The sequence below is a fragment of the Dromaius novaehollandiae genome, chromosome W (assembly GCF_036370855.1).
Source record: "Dromaius novaehollandiae isolate bDroNov1 chromosome W, bDroNov1.hap1, whole genome shotgun sequence".
Classification (NCBI taxonomy): Eukaryota; Metazoa; Chordata; class Aves; order Casuariiformes; family Dromaiidae; genus Dromaius; species Dromaius novaehollandiae.
In genome coordinates this window covers 47,439,640-47,458,188 of record NC_088130.1, presented here as the reverse complement: position 1 = coordinate 47,458,188, position 18,549 = coordinate 47,439,640, and the positions used below count along the sequence as shown (strand labels likewise).

The 18,549-nt window shown below is 35.2% G+C and overlaps 1 protein-coding gene across 8 annotated transcripts in view; it reads right to left on the bottom strand.

Annotated features, from left to right (window-relative positions):
* The window catches only part of ADAMTS6 (ADAM metallopeptidase with thrombospondin type 1 motif 6), a 165,053-nt gene that overhangs the window by 141,508 nt on the left and 4,996 nt on the right, over positions 1-18,549 (bottom strand). For 6 of the 8 annotated variants that reach the window (XM_026106716.2, XM_026106717.2, XM_064500710.1 and 3 more), the window contains 6 exons: positions 17,463-17,843; positions 16,320-16,684; positions 8,651-8,819; positions 2,617-2,834; positions 1,983-2,066; positions 1,333-1,478 (listed from right to left, as the gene is read on the bottom strand). In XM_026106716.2, coding sequence (XP_025962501.1) covers positions 1,333-1,478; positions 1,983-2,066; positions 2,617-2,834; positions 8,651-8,819; positions 16,320-16,684; positions 17,463-17,559 — 1,079 coding nt within the window. In that variant the 5' untranslated portion in view covers positions 17,560-17,843. Of the gene's footprint in view, positions 1-1,332; positions 1,479-1,982; positions 2,067-2,616; positions 2,835-8,650; positions 8,820-16,319; positions 17,053-17,462; positions 17,844-18,549 lie in introns of those variants that run through there. The other 2 variants (XM_026106722.2, XM_026106723.2) reach the window with 2 other exon arrangements.

The following is an 18,549-nucleotide window of genomic DNA, read 5'->3' as shown; positions in this document are numbered from 1 at the left end:
AGGTCTTTAATATTCACTCCTTATCATTGAAAAACTATCACTTTCAATGGAAATTGTTCACACATTCTGGAAACTTGCTCCTATGGAAATTAAAGGCCATACTAACATTGATTTAAGCCATGACCTGGAACACAGATCTGTTCATATTGGTGCTAGGAACATCCTACCAAAACAGGAGAGTCAGTATAGAATATTTGGTAGTAAAACACATTTGAGCAGAACAGTGGAAAAAAAAGAAATAACTGTGCTCTGCAGTGCCAGAATAACACTAAATCTCAAGTTATTCAGCTACACTAGTAGAAATTCAGCTTTACCAACGCAGCTCATGTATACTGGGAAGCTTCAGATGCAGTCATACCACCAACAGATTATAATTTTTCACTCTGGGACTAAATTATGCCAGTAGAAGTCTGATGTGTAGCCACAGCTGTAAACATCTATTTAATTTCAAATATGTAAGCAGCCCTAGTGAAGTTAATGGGACTACTTGTATGCATAAAAATGAACAGAGGTCTTTGCAAAAAATCAAGACCTTAGACTGTAACCGCATTTTATTCTGAATTTTATTCCATTTTTTTAAAATATTGAGACTTTTTAAAAAAGCTTACTGTATTAAAACAGCTCTCTAAACTCTGAGATTTAATCATTCTAGTTATTATATGTTGTCATTAGCACTACATAGTAACAATTATATTTAAAATATGAACATAAAAATACATAGAAGTTTATTAGCTTTCCTTTCCATTGCAAAAAATTGTTCCTTTCAAAAAAACCACCACCACCCCAAAAAATGCAACCACTATAACACCTGTTATGCACAACTCCAAGAAAGACTGATTATTTTAATCACCATTTTAAAAATTTCTGCAGTGAACATAATGATTCCACAGACAAGTCACATACAGAGCAGTATGTGCAGAGCACAGGAAAACAAATTACAATAAAAAGATCCCAACCCGAATTTGTGCTGCTGCACCTACTGCCACTTTAATATGTACAGGAAGAAAAGAATACTGTCCTTCAGCAACTGAAAACAAATCTCCTAATAAAGTACCGTTGCTTACCCACAACTATAAACAGCAATACGCTGATGTCTACCAGGATTGCAAGATTACAGAGCAAGCATTGTTGAATCAGTAACAGTGGAGTACAGGCAAATGTGCACATACTCAGGTTTTGAAAGTAGCTATTGAAAATGACTGTTCTCATCTTAATCTCCTCATAAGATTACCTACCAATTATATTATTTTAAAACTAGCCTCCATATAAAAGTAAAAACAAGAAAACTACAGAAAGAAAATAAAATAAACACAATACTTATAATGACCATACCTAGTAATAAGAACCGCATTATCATGGTGGGCAATCCCATTTTCTGGAATGGTGTTTCCATCACTTTGGTGGGAGAGAATGGATTTCTGCCACTTACAGAAGCTATCGAGGGACTTGTCTGCATGGTGGTTTATCTCCAAGTTTGGCTGCAATACAACATGCATACCAGAAATGTTCCAAACAAATTACTAAGGTCAGTTGTTAAGCCTTCTGAAGACTAAAATGGGACTATAATTAGAAGCAGTGGTTTCTAGGAATAACCTTTTCTTGCCAAATTTTATCTGTGTAAAATCTGACCCAAAGTTCAGTTGTGTATTACTGAACAGGCATTCTTTCTGCTTCAACTTTAATAATGATTATGTCAATACAAAAAAATTCAGAATATCAAGATACAGAGCTAAAAATAAAACTGACATCCCTGAAGGTGTATTAACATTCACCTGAAGTAGTGAACAGGTATCTTTGAGATGGCACGTGAGGAAATATTCCTTCGAACTGTTTTATCTTGATTAAAGTAGTGAAAGATTATAAGACAGCTTTTATATACAAATGCAGCCATTTCAAGCAATAACTAGACGAAATCTATAATATTATGCAATAGAGTGCCTTGTATTTCCAGGGATATAAAATGTAAGCACAACAACTCTTACCTGATCTTCAGTGAGGACAATTAAACGAGTCACTATAATATTCACAACGTTTCCTAGACTGGAATCACGATAAAGTTTGGCAACCTGACCTCCAGAAAATAAGAAAAGGCACAAAGTCAGACAAGAAACGCTATTCGTTTCGTGACTAAAAATTAATCTATCTTCCTGCTAAATATAATCTCATAATGTTAATTATCATTACCATCTGAGTAAGAACTCTTTTTGGACCAACAAACGACCATTTGGTAAAACGAAATTTTTCCATCATCTCTTTCAATAAAAACTGTTTCTATCTTGTTTCATAATTCATCCATGATAAGGAGCATTTAGGGTCTCAGTTTAAACAGAAGAATAAAACTGTATAATCTCTCAATGTAATTATATGAATTTAAAATTAAAGACAAACAAAAATTAAAAGTCATCACAGCACACTTCTTGACAGAAACAGTACTGCATTTTTTCCACAATACTAGTATTTGCTATATTTCAACTATTAATTCCTGCAAGCTGATACATATTTTAAGGCATTATTCATGCCAGTAAATAAACTCAACATTGTATAGTTACTTATCATTTCAGAACATGCAAATTACAGGCATGAGAGCGAACAAACACAGAGAGGGATCAAACTTACAATATTCATTACACTCAAAATGTAATGCTCAATGTCTTTGCGACCGTGGTATCCCACCATCATTTTGTCTGCTACTACCAGCGTCTCCACAAACCGTTCAAGGCTTACTGATCTCTTCTGCCGACTGTGACTACTTAATGTGTCATTGACTGGAAGTGAAGTTGGAAAAGCAGATGCATCACTCATCCACCAAGGCTTACTGCTTCTTGTGAGGTCTTCTAGGAACCAAAATAATTAAACACTTCAGACGGGTCCCTACTAAAACTAGTGCAAATACAGCTGTTTTATGTTGAGATTATAATCTTAAAGTTTATGAAAACAACAAGCCTTTCCTGAGGCAAGGGAAAATTAAATCTATTTGCTAAATATATATACATACATACATATATATATATATATATACACACACAAATACACACACACACGCACATATACACTTGATTTTAAAACAACATATAATGGGGAAAAAAAATCTTTGTTATAAGGTAGGGTTTCATTCTCAGCTTTCCTCAGTATGGTTTAGGGTGATAAATCAACATAATCTCTTAAAAGATCTGATCCTGCACAGCTATGTTAATATTAAAGATTAATTATAGTTAAGCATGATACAATTCAGGATTATAAAGCTAAGAACAAGACTGCTACAATATTCAGAAAAAACATACTGGAAACCAGAAAAACAAAATTAAGGTAAAAGGAATCAAAACATACTAAGGAATTAAACATTCTGATAGTGCACCAGAAAAGCTATTTCCCTGCTGTGAAATTATACAATTATCAGCCAAATAGGATTACTGCATAATAGTATTTGGCCAAACAAATTATTACTTCTTTTTAAAAAGCAATTATATATTATTTACTTCATGAATTAACTATAACGGGAAACTTTAAATGGTCTAACACAGGATAATTTTATAGTTATTTCTAACATTAAATTCAATTCAAACACATTGATTCTTGTACTTGTAAAATTCAAATAAATATATTTTGCTATAGAAAAATCAGCATTTGTATGTGGACTGAATATGAAAAATCCAAACAGTTACAATTATAAGCAAAATAAAACTCTATAAATTTTTATTTGAATTTCTGGCCTCAATACACAATTGAATCTCCCTCCTCCTCTGCAAAACTGACTTTTTTATTGCCATTTTTATTACCCATTTTCCACACAGATCCACACTGATCTCAAGCTTCAGTGTATTCAAGTACATAATTAGGCCCCCTTTCCCTAAGTAGGATTACAAAATACGTGTTCTTTCTAGTTGTGAATGAACATGAGAACATTACAAGTTAAATATATTCTTAAATTGGCTTAATAAGGACTACTCATGTGACTAATACCAGAGGTACATCCTTATCTCTACTAAAGCCAGTTCAATTAAGAACCGGCTGAGATAGGCCTAATACCTTCTGTGAAAAACGAAAGCTCTACGCAATTCAGCTACACACCCTATTTTCAAAGGGCAATAACTACAGTACAAAGGGTGTATGTTCAGGTCAAAACTCTGTATACGAAGCTTCATCATTCCCACTGTAGTGCTGTTTCATAATTTCTAAGTCCACAGTGTTGGCTTCAAAAGCTGTGTATTTTAGGAAAGTTTAAAAATTAAAATAAACCAGGTAATTGACAAAATGACAGTAAAAATCCTCATCATTCTGCAAGCCTTAATAAGATTAAACACATTCTAAAAAAATAGTATGGGGTATTTAAGTCTTCTGATGATTTTGTAATCAATAGCTTTTTCCATTATTTTTCATCTCTGTTCTAGGAATTCCAAAGTCACTTTAATTGTTCAAAGATCTTAATCTCACCAAAGCAGTTATTTAGGAATGTCTGGAATTTTCTCTTACAACTTCTGTAGTAAAATAAAAAAGAACACTTGGTCCATATTCAAATAACAAATGTTGATGTTTGAGGACTTCTGATGCTCCTACAATGCTAAAATTACTTTATAAACACAATATTATTTCCACATTCATTCATAATTTTTCACTTTTAAAGATGCAAATCTGCTTCATAGATCTGAAAAATTGATGAGCTCATGCAGAAATCTTTCAGAAAAAAATACCATTCTTTTGGACTCATCCTGATAGCATCTTTCAAGCAAAGGTCTGAGAAGACTTCACAAAAACAAACATTTTTCCTTTTCTTTTTTTTTTTTCAAATAGAGAAAGTTAGAATTTAGCTAGTTTGATAAGCAACAGAAAAGTTGAAAATACTCCTGAGTACTCAGCCTCATACTCCATGAGCTGTTGATACTTTTATTTTAAACATGCTAAATAAAACTGATATAGAATTTTCTTTAAAAAGCTAAAACATTTCAACAAAACTTTGCAACATACTTAAAATATTTTGGGGGCAAATTATGTCATTTTCCTCCATATTCCTAGTTGAAAAAATCCCTTTAAACTAGTATTAAGATTGAACATCGGTATCAGTAAGTCAAAAAAAACCACACACACACAACAACAAAATCAGAAAAAACACTGTAGTTATCTCCAAAGTAAATATTAAAAAAAAGCAAGAAATTTAGTTTTAAATCACAACTGAAAAAAAATCCAAATGTGTGCAGACACGGGGTTTACAACTATGGTACCCACATTTTCCTAAGTCAGTCTTCTAATGATGCTGGTAGGGAGAAGAGAAGGGGAGAAGACAACATATAAATACAATTAAACAAGATCTCACAACACTATAGAAAATTACCTGCACTAAATACAACTACGAGAATTATGTGCTGCTTTTTAGTGTTTTAACAATGTATGTTAATGTTTATACATGCTTTTTTTCATTTTAGAATACATTATAAGATCTGGCATGAGCAAAATTGCTACATGAGGCAGCATGTAGTGGAGCCATCTCTAAATAATGCACTTGCCACTTTTCAGGGTTCAAATGCCAATCTGTTCTGAATCATATCCAAAGTAGTCCGTATAGTTGTTAAAAAAAAAAAAAAAAAAGGTGCAACTAGGCCAAATTTCAATTTTAGTCACAAATACAAGAACACAGCCTTTCAGCAAAAAAGTGTATTTCTTAAGATTGTGCAAATGCAAAAATAATGGATAATGGAACTTCTTTTGCAACTGTAACATAATACATGTTATTAGGCATCTGTCAAAATAAATATTTCGATAACTATAGCCAAACAAGAATACCATCAAAAGCAGTTCATAATAAAATCTTTGTTGCAAACAATGATAGAAGATTTCAGCTTTCTGTCTTTGAAGGAGGTACATTACTTTTGACCCCACAAAGCATTGAGTGCTTCTGCAAGATGCCCCAAAGGCCTCATATCCCACTGAAGTAACTGGAATTTGAAGTTGAACAACTTCCTAGCAAGGTCTTAATGATTTCAGCTATATTTAATAAGACAGTTAACTTGATGACAATATATACTTGAAATACTAATTTAACAGTTCTTGATTTTAAAACATTCTTACATCTAAATGCTTAAAATCTCATTAAGTTTTTGGAAATTGGCCACAATTCTATCCTATATTCCTACCTGAATTTAAAATATCTGTCAAATAGAGAAATATTTTTATCCCTGTCTGTCAAATTCTTCTCTTGTATGGACCTCCATAATTCTACTATGCACTGTGAAGTAATTTATCACCTGCGCATCCCAACAAATTTGGATCATCCTCTCAAACACCCTGCCCCACTTCGTCAGTTATTGCAATTTTTCTCACACAGTCAGAAATAATATTCTCCTTGTCTCTTGTTTCAAAAATCCTGACCACATCTTGACACAGAGCAGCTACACGATAAATTTAGATCTAGGTTACAGCAGGGGAAACTTGTCAGGATGTGAGCAGTGGCACACCTACATGAGCAGACTGCTCCCAGGATATTATACTGGCAAAACTGTTCCAGACAGATAGCTAAAATCAGTTTCCCGTACTAAGTAAATGATATTCTGACAAAAACGCAGTAACAGTTCTGTTACAACTACATTGCATTACAACGCTTGGTGAAAAACAAACAAAAGAAAACAAACACAAAATGGGAGTATTCAAAACTTCTAAAAACAGTCAAATGCTGAACACACTTCATTCTACTAGCAAAGGAAGTTATTATTGTAAATCTGGCCTCAGTCCCAGGGTCTGAAAGCTGAGAAACTGGAAATTATTATTTGATCTTTTAGATATTCTGGGGATATTTTGGATGCCATGTCTCTTTGGGATAAAGGGTTTAATACAGTGCTCAGAAAATGAGTTTAAAGAGTTTTGGTAGCTTGGAAGAGAACATTAAAATAGTATTTCATCTGAAAACATAAGACCTTGCAGCTTTGGGAAGCAAAAAAGGTTTTCAGAAATTTTCAGTGAGTGGAAGTAGAGAAAACATCAGGTAAAGGTTTTGAGGAGAAACTGAGATAAATGAGTATGAGCATAATCTTCCACTTGCAAGACACAAAACTTTTGCATTTCGATGATTAAAGACTTCAGAATGTGACAGTCACAAAAGCCCAGAGAATGCAGAGGAGCTTCCAAGGACAGAGGCAGCATCAAGAATGCAAAAGAATACACATTAAAATTACTGGATGTTTCATAAAGAATGCATGCAAGATGCAAAGCTCTGATCAACCTATGATCCATGAGACACATACCACCAGAACGGTTAGATGCAATCTCATCAACTAGCCACCACTGCTTTACCCTCGCTTGGAAAAGGGTGACTTCCTAAGCATCAATCTAGAAGGTAACGTCTGACACAGGCCAATGTTTTTCTTTTCTAGGGACATTACAACAGTAAAAATTGCAGTGTCAGACGTTTCATGATCTTTTCACTTGCTTCAAGAGGTTTAAGTGCCTGCATTCCCTATAGAATGAAAGACAAAGATGGATGCTCCACAGAGCACTGTAATATGCATAAATTGGAGCACCCACATACAATAATACCTTATTTTACAATCAGTTAGTCACCCATTCCAAATCTTGTAGCACACAGTAATAGTCAGAAGACTTGTTCTGCAATCCTTAGAAAAATGTACATAATAACTCTCTCAAGAAGTTTGGTACAGAAAGTTTGACATTTCCTATGAGTCTAAACACAGTTCATTGAACCACTCAGGAAAAACTTCCCCTCAAGCATGGATTTTTGTAGACAATCTGTGTTTTAAGTTCAGTCAGCCAGTGCCAGTAAAAGCTACAACTTCCAAAAGAAGCTGAAAGAGGCAACATCAACAAGCAATGACGTTATTTTAATATCTGCCAAACTGTCCTATGAACTAAATCTCATCGAAAACTAACGTCCAGGACTAAACTTTTAAGAACAAGCTCTTCTTGAGAGCAATAGTGTAAACATTAAGATTGGATCATTTTTCAAGTACGTAAAAAACATTTTAGTGCTTTAAAACAACTTGCCAGATTTACACCACGAAGAAGAACTCAAGAAATTAGCTTTTGGCTTAAGTAAGTAGAAATCATGTCAGAAGAAGGATATTTGAAAAGTGTTTTTGCAGAGGTTAAACTGTGCTTTAAAAGGAAATCATCTCTCAATCAAAACTATGTAGTCCTTCTTGTAGGGCACCTGTAAATCACCTACTCAGCTGTCATGGAATAACCTTAACTTACTGAACCAAAAAACAGAAACAAAAAAAAAAAAACCCCTGTATGAAAACACCTAAACCACCTTAAGCAAGGAAGATTTGGAGACTCTTAGTCACTCAAGCTGCAACACTTACTCACTCAAGTAGTGCCTTCCAGTTTGGGAAGGAAGCACATCTATCATGCATTTTGAGGAAGCCTGTGCTCATCACTACACTGTGCACAACACAGATATAAAGCAAGACTTACTCCCAGTACCTTATCCTTCAAAAGGCACTATACTCTTGATCTGAATCTGAAAAAAAATGCAAAGCTACTTTTCAGAGGGGCACATCACATCCTCCAGAAGGAAAATTCCTATTGCAACTATCTCCACTGTATCTTACATATCAACTAAAAAGATTTTAAAATACAACTTGTTATAATTTTTATAATTAAATTGTAAGTTTTACATACATAATTGACATTCATACTTTTTTACCTGAGACTCCACAGCGACCATGATCATAGAGATGCTGCTGGCGCATGGTAGACTTTTTGTAAATAACGTGAGGATGACCATTTTCATAACTGAAGTTACTGGAATTTTTTGTTACATTCCTCAAAGGCTCTATAAAATAATCTTCATCTTCTGTAGCAATAACTCCATGCTTAAGGGGGAAAAAACAAAGAAAATAAAAACTTCAAAAGACAAAATATAAGACTCTAGTAAGTTTAATTTACAGTAACATTTGACTATCATTTATTTCTGTGAAGAATTCCACAATACACCACCAGAGAAAACAGTGTATGAGCCAGCTCTCCTCCACTGACTTCAGTGGGAGTAGGAGCAATTCCCTATATGCAACACAGTAAGAGAAAAATAAAAAAATATTGCCCTGCTTCTGGAGTTCTTTCCCACCATCTTTGGTGGATGTGGTAAGAGAGCAAGAGATATTCCTGGTATATGACAAACAATCTGCTCACAGAGATGTTCCAAAACTACATGATTCATATCCATTAAAAGTGATGCCAAGCCAAAATGGCCTCATTCAAAGCGTGAGCCCCATATGCCTCTGTGATAGCATACTAGTAGATCCTTAATGCTGCATACTGCATGCTGGAAAACTACATAAAAGATTTATTTTAGAAAATATTAGTCAGGGAAAACATTCAGTGTTCTACATCCAGATGCTGAATTCCAAAACTGAACTAGAGTTATTAAAATCAAATTATTAGTATTAACTTAAGCTACACTATCTACAAAACATTTATTCCTTAAAAGGTCTCACCACAGACCTTTGGCAGATAAGAGTTGTTGCCAACTACATACCAGACCTCATTCCCCATAACAAATGAACATTTTTTCCCCTCATACTGCAGTGCAGAATGGTAGATCTCATAATTTCACATTTGTGAACTCAGCTTCTTCCAAACAGGAAGTGGTTTATGGAAGAAAGGGGAGATTTCAGACCAACTATGCAATTTCCTGAATCTTCAGCAATTAAAACTGAACTTTAGAAGAACAATCCAGCTTTGGGATCCTTTTAGGTATAGAAATATTGGGGAACAGCCCTGACAGACTCCAAAACCTACATTTGCTAACTTATAAATTCTGGTATCTGTATCAAGAAATTTCTGAACATATAATCTTTCTACACTATGAGAAAGAGATACTGATCAGTTAGGAGACTGGGAAGCTGGAAATTCTGCATTCACATCCTGAGTTGATGACTCACAAACTGATCTAGATCCCATTAAAGCCACTATAAAGACTGTTCAAGGTAACAAAAGAAGAAAGTATTCTTAATGGTGAATTCATCATTATTTAATCCAATTATTAAAGAGGATTTAAGACTATTCAGCATCTCATTCTCAACACACACATCTTCAAGAATTAGTATATATGTTATTTAAGCTCTGCAATCAGTGATGTGTGCAGAAAGCCCATCTCAAGGTACTTCCTAAAGGTTGTAAAGATTACCCTCTTAAAGCAGCAGCTAATACAGCTGTATATTTCTAATCCTGCTGCTTTTTATCTGTAAAGCAAGTTTTATGCAAGGGTCTTTTTTTTTTTTTTTTTAAATGGGTTGTATTTCTCCAATGAGACCTCTAAGATATAAGTAACTGTAGAGCACTTGGTCCATATCTGCTTTAAATAACCCAAAGCTGTTTAGAAGATTAGGGCCTGCCATCGCACTCCTGGTCAAGACTCTCCTCCTACTGCTGCTCTACGTACCAACTGTCCACTGTTCTCCCAAAACAACAGGATTTCAATAACAACATACAACCTATAAAATAAAAAAAATCCTGTATAACACTTCAGGAATAAAGCTGTTTTCTAAATATACCCCTACTATATATTTTGAAAATGTATGTATGAACACACTTCATTTTTCATGTACACATTTCTTACATAGTGACCGTAACAATTAATGTTCCTCTTCAGTAGTATTTTTCCATTATGAACTCAATTATTTACTAAAGAAAACAACATCAAGGTCTACATTCACTTGGACGATGTAGGTACAAAATTTCTCTCACAATGCCTTCTTGTTACTTGGAAGCTAAGAAGTCACTAAAAATAAATCACTTACTGGTACACTGCTGCTTGAACAGTCCTGAAAGTATAAATCAAACTACAACTAGATTTGCCAGATGTGTAGAAAGAACCGTGACAGTCTGGATTGCATCCAGTCTAGATGTCAGACATCTGGGTTCAAGCGAATCCTGGTCCATTATAAGCTCTGGTATAATGTTCCCAGAGGAAAAGAGTCCTGCAGAGTAGTTCTGGCCAACACCATCTGCTTTTTGCCAAGTCTGAGAAGACAGAAGTACCATCCGTACTGCGGCCCTGTCTCTGCAACAGAGAGGCCTTAACCTAGATCTGATTACTCCAGGGCACACTCTTCACATCTGCACTCAAGTCCAGCCAGGCTACCAAGTCTAAGCACAATTGAGTGAATTCTATCAAATACTGAAATTAACAGTTCTAAGAGGTGGTGACCTCAGTGGGAGCAAGTCAATTCAGATGCCACAAACAACACTTAATTGCAACATTAATTCTCTAAATAAATTGTGTGCAAGAGAAACAAAAACTACCATGACTATCTGCAAACTACTACCACAGCTCATTCAGGTACTACCAGTAAAGGCAGCCAGGAAATTTTCACCAAATTTTTTCTATACCTAGTTAATATCTGATCTCATCTACTCAAACAGTACGGGGGTTTAACAAAAAGATTTTAGTACCACTTAGTCAAGGAACAGCAGATAAGTTTTAACTTACACCTGCCACCAGGTAGTCAGGATATGAGCACGATCGGTTTCTATAGCTAGCTGAGTGATTTGGCAAACAGTGGAAAGTCACTTGCCCTGTCTATAAGCCTTGCATATGTATACCATTTTAAATAGGAGGTATTAAATTAGCTTGCGAACAAGACTGTTCTTCCAATGTTAAACTGGTGCAAATGATCTTGTTGAACCAAAGTGAATGAATTTTTTTAAAAGCACTCTAAATCCTGTATATAGGCAATACCCCAATGAAAAACAGCATTTATTCTGAGTTTACAAGATTCATGGGATTAGAGATGTTTCCATTGTATACGTATTCAGCAGCGCCTGGTTAATAGGAAGAACTACACAATTACATGCAAATTAGCATTCTAAATCATTTACTATTTGGCCAAAATTAAGTTTCAGTTCAAAAAGAGAGATTGAAATTATGCATTTTAAAGTATTTAAAGGAATTAAATGGTTTTTTCTTTCTGCTTTGCTTTTACAGTTGAACTTTAAGTTTGTAAATTAAACATCTGCTCCAAAGCATGAGGGATATCATTAAGACACAAGAATGACCAGCAAAAGGTTTTGATAAAAATATCATGAATTTAAGAAATAAGCTGAATGTCCCAAATACGTTACTACAAGCAACATTCCGAAGATTGTTATCTAAAGCAGATTGTTTGAGGTCCTGTATTATCCAATCCCACTACAGATTGCCAACTCCTGCTAACATATATAAGGTCTGGATCCAGCAGCTTGACATGCTCAGACAAATCTGTGAATCCACATGGAGTTCCCCTGAATTTGTGAAAAGCAATCTTTTTTGTGTCAGGCTGTCTAGCTAGGCCTCACCATACTTCAGACATCCCTCAGTTACAGAATCAAACTGAATTACAGAGGACAAGTAAGTGCCTTTTCCACACAGTACTGCTGCTTTCCAAAGTTCCTCCCTGCTTTGCACCTTTCTAGACATTATGCTTTATCTATTTTTAATACAAAATAATAGTCATGGAAACTTCTGAAAATCTGTCAGTGCTGTTCAGTATCACTACAGCTGGTTCTCTGCTTCTGTGCAGTTTTATGACTGATGAAACAGGTTGTATTAGCTTAGTGTATTCTCAAGGATGAAAAAAGTGATCTGGACTGGACCAGTACATCACGGAATCTAGTTAAACACTTTAAAACTAGGAAGAGCTTATACATGATTTTCTGAATACTAAGTCCATACTGCAAATACATATTAGTATCAAAGAGAACTCCAGAAAAAAACCAGAATACTAGATCAGCCTTTGATACCACTTCTGATCTTTCCAAATTTTATAAACTATAAATTATTTTGCCTATGATTTAAAAGTATTACCCAAAATATCACATTATATGCAATCTACAGTCTACAAAAGTAGATGCTTTCTTTAAGGTATAATCAACTTTCAAATTAGCTAATTTAAGAAGGTTATGAACAATTTATAAAACTATAAATTTATGAATATATGAAAAGAACATGAAGTCTTCTGGCAAAATAACTCTTCCTTTAACTAAAGAATGACATGTAAAGGTCATTCTTTTAGCTACAACCTACTTCTTGGGGTTTCTTAACCACTTCTGTTTGGACGGAGACATCTGTGCTACCCAGCACAGTACATGGAACCTTACATGCCATGGAAATACTTGGCCTTTTACGTTAAACATTTCCTTGGAGCCACAGTAGTCTCAAAATGAGATTTAACCCCCAAATCACTTTCCTAATAATACATCACTTTCTATAAATTTTAAAAATATTTCCTGCTACTGGGCTTTGCAGCTCAAAATGAGAAAATCTGCTACAGTGGAAAACTTGCTTGAGAATTCAATAAGAGTTTTGACACCTGGAAGGGGGTGGAGGTAGATAAGAACAGGAAAAGTTTGATTTCTGCTTTATTCCACTACCAACAGCTCCAAAACTTTTCATCTTTAAGACTTGTTCCACTCCTAATTAGACAAACCTCTCTCCATAAGATGAAATGCACTCTTTTGCCAGCCTGCCACTTTCTTTTCTTCTTTGCTTCAGTATGACGTACCCAGCTTAGACAATGCCTCAGCACTTCAACTACTTCTGCCTCAGCCTTGTTGCCTTGCACCCAACATCTAAAGGCCCCAAAATACTGCTCTTTGCAGGCTTTTCCATGAGAAGGCCAAACCTGCAATCCATCCACAAATGGAACATCCATTGAAGTAAATACGAGTTTGGAAGCTAAAAAGCTTCCTGGACAAGATCTTCAACTCCCTCACATGACTGTTCACTGGATTATAGAGCACTTCTTACAATTTCAGATAATTTATAGAATAATTGGGGCCCAGCAGATGGAAAGTACAAGAATGAGACTCAGTAAGTTAGTAGCCTGTAGTTCTGGAGCACTAGGTAAAAAGAATATAGAGGGAGAGGCTGAAACTGGAAATAGTGAGAGGGAAATGAACTGATTGATGCTAATTTATCATAATGAAACTGAAAACCCTATTTGCATTAAAACTCATCTCAGATACTACAAATGTTCTTCAGACTCATACAATCTACATTAATTAAACCACAGTCTCACTCACCCACCCTGAATAACTAAACAGAGGAACTCAAAACATTGATAAGGGAGGAAATTTGACTCATCTGACAATACTGAAACCTAACAGGATGATTGGCATAAATGGAAGGCTTAAGTTTCTAATTATAAAGCGAGCCAAAATGGAGGAAGTACCACTCAGTGCTATTACTTGTTTTAGAATTATTGAAACCTTAAAACCAGAGGCTTTGGACAGAGGCGGATCAAGGACTATGTAGAATAAAACTGGCAATCTCTCACAGACCAACAAGGAGACTGGAAAAAACAGAACAAATGCCCTAAGCATGAATCTATGATATGCTGAATTATCATCAATTCTAAAACAAACAATCGTGTTTTTAATATTCACTGCCAATTACTTTATTAAGCATGTTCTAACAAGCAGCTGTATAACCAAATGCTTCTCAGTAGGAATCATCATTTTAGAAGTAACTCTGTGGCGGATTTATCTGAATGGAGTAATCACTCCCATACTCAGTTCTCTGGAAGGCCCTGCCAACACTGCGTGGCAGAGGAGCTTCTGCGCGGCAGAGGAGCTTCTTGAGTCCAGCCCACCACTGCAGCTCTTTAAAGGGTCCCTGTCTCACTGAAGAAGCAAGAGAGAGTCTTGTGTCACCCCACTGCTGCTTCTGGAGCATGATGGGAGCCTCACATGCTTCAGACTTGGTCTTTCTAGGAGAGACAGTGGGCGCCTGACACATGCAGTCCCAGGTAAGAAGCATGACCATGGAAAAGATCTCCAGAGTCCCAGTCACGGTGTGCCCAGGCACCCAAGACTGCCTTATGCAGAGCGGGAATACCTGGAAGAAATGTTTAATGGCTAAAAACTCTGAAGATGACAACTTGTGAAGCATTACAAACTAAAGTTAACTTACAAACACTATGTTAATGCACTAACACCTGGAACCACAAAACAATAGAAGGCTTTGCTGCAGTAGAAGAATGAGAATGTGGACAGAAAGAAAACACAGAACAGGGGTGTTAATAGCCACCTCGTGCTGTTAGGCACAATAAGCAGTGAAAAAAATGTTCTTACAGGAGAACTGTAAAACTGAAGTTAAAATTGTATTAAATTAAGACAAGGCAGCTGCAAGCCTGCATTAACTGTGATACTACATTCAGAGAGCTCCATCTTAACTTGGTTTCTTTAGGGATGTTCATTTACCCCTGGAAATCCTAATTAAATTCTTTATCAAGACTACTCAAAGTGTTAACCTAGACTTTATCAGGGATGTCGCAAACAGCTGGGTGTACTGCAATCTACCTAGCTCTGAAACTGCAGGCTTTTGATTTCAATCATGTCCTAAGATGCATTATTTTATAGCACTTCCACTGATAAAAAGGATGTATTTCAGCAATTCTGTTTAATCTTTTCTTTCCTTTAGCAATTAGATCTGTCTACGCCTAACAAGATGACTGACTGGCATTCTGCTACAACAAAAACAGAATGAATAACCACAATATATACAGATATTTTTACTACAGTAATTAGTAGACTCTTGATTTACTATTTCCTAATGATGCCCCTCTATTTCAGTATTTTATAACACAATAGTTTGGGGGGTGGTTTTTTAAGATTTTCGTTGTAATAAAAGTAGCTTTTTCCCATTGAAGTATTACTGCTATGTGATCAAGAGATCAACAGTAAGAGAAGAGTTCATTAAAAAAAAAAGTAGAGATGAGAATTTCTAATCCTACTTTTAGTTTAAATACAACTGTTTGATTTGTAAACAAAAAAATTCTAAAAACATATAAACAGTTACTTTCTGATGCTGACACATGCAAAGGATCTGCTTTCCTCTTTCCTCTTTGGATTTATAGGAATTACTATTTCTACAACAAGCAATTCCTCTCCTCTGTTATTTACTCAAATTTTCTATACCCAAATTCTCAGAGATGGCAAGCGAGTGTTCAGTTCAGTGTCTCACTGGAGAGACTGAGCATCCTACAGGATCCAGTGTTCCCCCTACCCTTGAGTGTGTAGAATTTTAATAATCTATAATAATCTCACCACAGACCTAATCTTGCAGCCCTAAAGCAGACACTGTAAACACTGAAAATATTGCCTGCTGAAGAACTACAAAATTGGGTCTTCGTACTTACAAATAAGCTTAAGAAAATGATGACTACTTTTCCCCCAGGACCCAGGTCTGTTTGGGGTTTGGTTTTTTTTTTGCACCTTCCTGTCTTCTTGCTTCTTGTAGGAATTCAAAAGACTGAAAGATAAGCCAATTAAGTTCTTCTCTATTTTAAAAGGGACAAGCACACTATTATACCAGAACATGTAAATGCACTTACCAGACCATTGCAGTTGCTTAAGGCCACTTTAGTTGTACTATGTTGGTCTTGCAAATATCCTGTGTAATGACAGTGGTCTAAAAAATCGTGCTTCCATTGAGGTCCATCTTTCCCCCAGTATTCTACTGTAAAATGTCTGGATACCAAATCTGTGTTGAGAGTCAGGTTTAAATGAAAGTGCTTGCCATAGGCAGAAAGTTTAAAAAATAATTTAGATGCTGCCAGTTCTTGATCATAAGGGTCTGTGCTCCTCCTCCTCCTTGAGGGTTTAGCATTTTTCACAGTAAAGCTGAGGAAGGCTCCATTCTGATCAACCCTTATTGGGATTGTTAGCTGGTAGTGTTCAAGGTAAGACAGGAATTCCTCTTTGTAATCACAAGGTAAGACAGTCCAGGGAGTGGGCATAAAAAGAGAAGAAAATATAACAGGAAACAACAAGTAGTAGTATAAACATTAACCATATTTGGCTAAATCTCATCACCCTCATGAGTGAAAGTCGTTTTCAGGTAAATTTAAGATGCAGAACTTTAGTAAGTAAGATATACTTTCTTTCTAAGTCAACAAAATGTGTTTGGTTTCCTATTAATTTGATGTCACTGGAAATACCAAAGTTTTAAACTACGTATCTTTTCCTGTATACCCAAAATATGCAAACATTTGGGGCTAAATTCTACCTAAGAAGGACGTATTCTTCCCAGTGATACCATTCAAAGCCAAAAGCTATTAGATCCACCTGCAAAAATAAAAACAGTAGTAATGACAAGAAGTATTACTTTGTAAAAACAAGTAAATAGCTCTTCATTCCATTAAAAACCTACAAATGTTAATAGATCAAAGTAAGATTAGATCCTTACTTCCTAATTTTTAAAAAAAGTGTTAATGAGGTTCTGGCAAGTCTCGAAACTATCAGCCAGTACAACATTTTACAGGATTTAATTTGCAAGGCTTTCTTACAGCTAAAAGTAGACGGAAATTAAAACAACAATTCAATCAGATTCTCCATAATTAAGCTTACATGATAATGAATCATGACAGAACTAAGAGCCTGTATGTTATCAATTATATAAACATGGTTTAGAAAACATTACCCACATTTAACACAAAAATCCATGCTTCTTGCAGCTACAGAGGTCAGACTCCTACCTTGAGAACTATACAAAAGCCTGCTGTCACTGTGAAATTCCGATGAAACAACGACTAGGCTCAAAATCCATGTCCACGTCTTCCAAAAAACTTCCATAATTTAGAAAAACTGAAAGCTTTTTTTTCTTCTCCTTGGAGGGCTACCTGTGTGCTATAGAGTTAACTCCACTCCAGAATCGCACCATAACAAGTACATTTATATTACTCCCAAATTAACTATTGGACGTTCCACTTTTTGACAGGTATTCTTTTCCAACAACCTATACTTTCTTCTATATCAGCAGTCATTTTCTCAACGCAAAAATAAGCATTTGTAAAATTCCTTAAGTTATCTGTAAGACGTTAGACTTGGCAGTTAGTGAATTTTCTCCATTTCTTTCCCTGAAAAACAAAAGAAAATGAGTCAATGCAAATTCCTTCTATGAAAACAGATCGATAGTGGAAAACGTTAAGCAACTATAATAACTACACAACATTTTACAGTAATATTTAACCATTACTACTTCTATGGTCCAAGGTCACGATCTTATAAAAACAATGAAGTACCATTAACCTTGAACAAGGAGCTCCATACAGCTTGAGATGCATATATACACTTCAAGTTAAATAGGTGCAAGAAATTATAAAATTAAAGTTTCAAGTTGCTCAAATATTGTGTTCAAACTTGTTCCAGCTATAATCAATGCAATGTATTCATTGATTTCAGCAGTGAATAACTAAACCCAATACACTGGTAGACAAAGGAAGAACCTGGGAAAAAATCCAGAGTATGGTTATCTGATCTTTCTGCAGCATGTATTTTGTTATTACTTGGGCCTGAGTTTTGCTTATGCAGGCAAAATTCTCATTCACTTAAATGGGAATGCTGCACATTCTAATACCAAAGAATGAATTTTAGTATTTGAAAGTATTCGTCACACGTTTTAAGTTTTTTAATATGTTGTAAAAATGTTTTCTATATATAAAACACCATTTGATGTATTAGAATATATTTTTATTCTCCTTTTGGAGGCAATGAGATTGAGTGAATAACATGTTACCTGTTATTTTTCTACATTTAAAATACTATTGCAGTACTATTAAAATG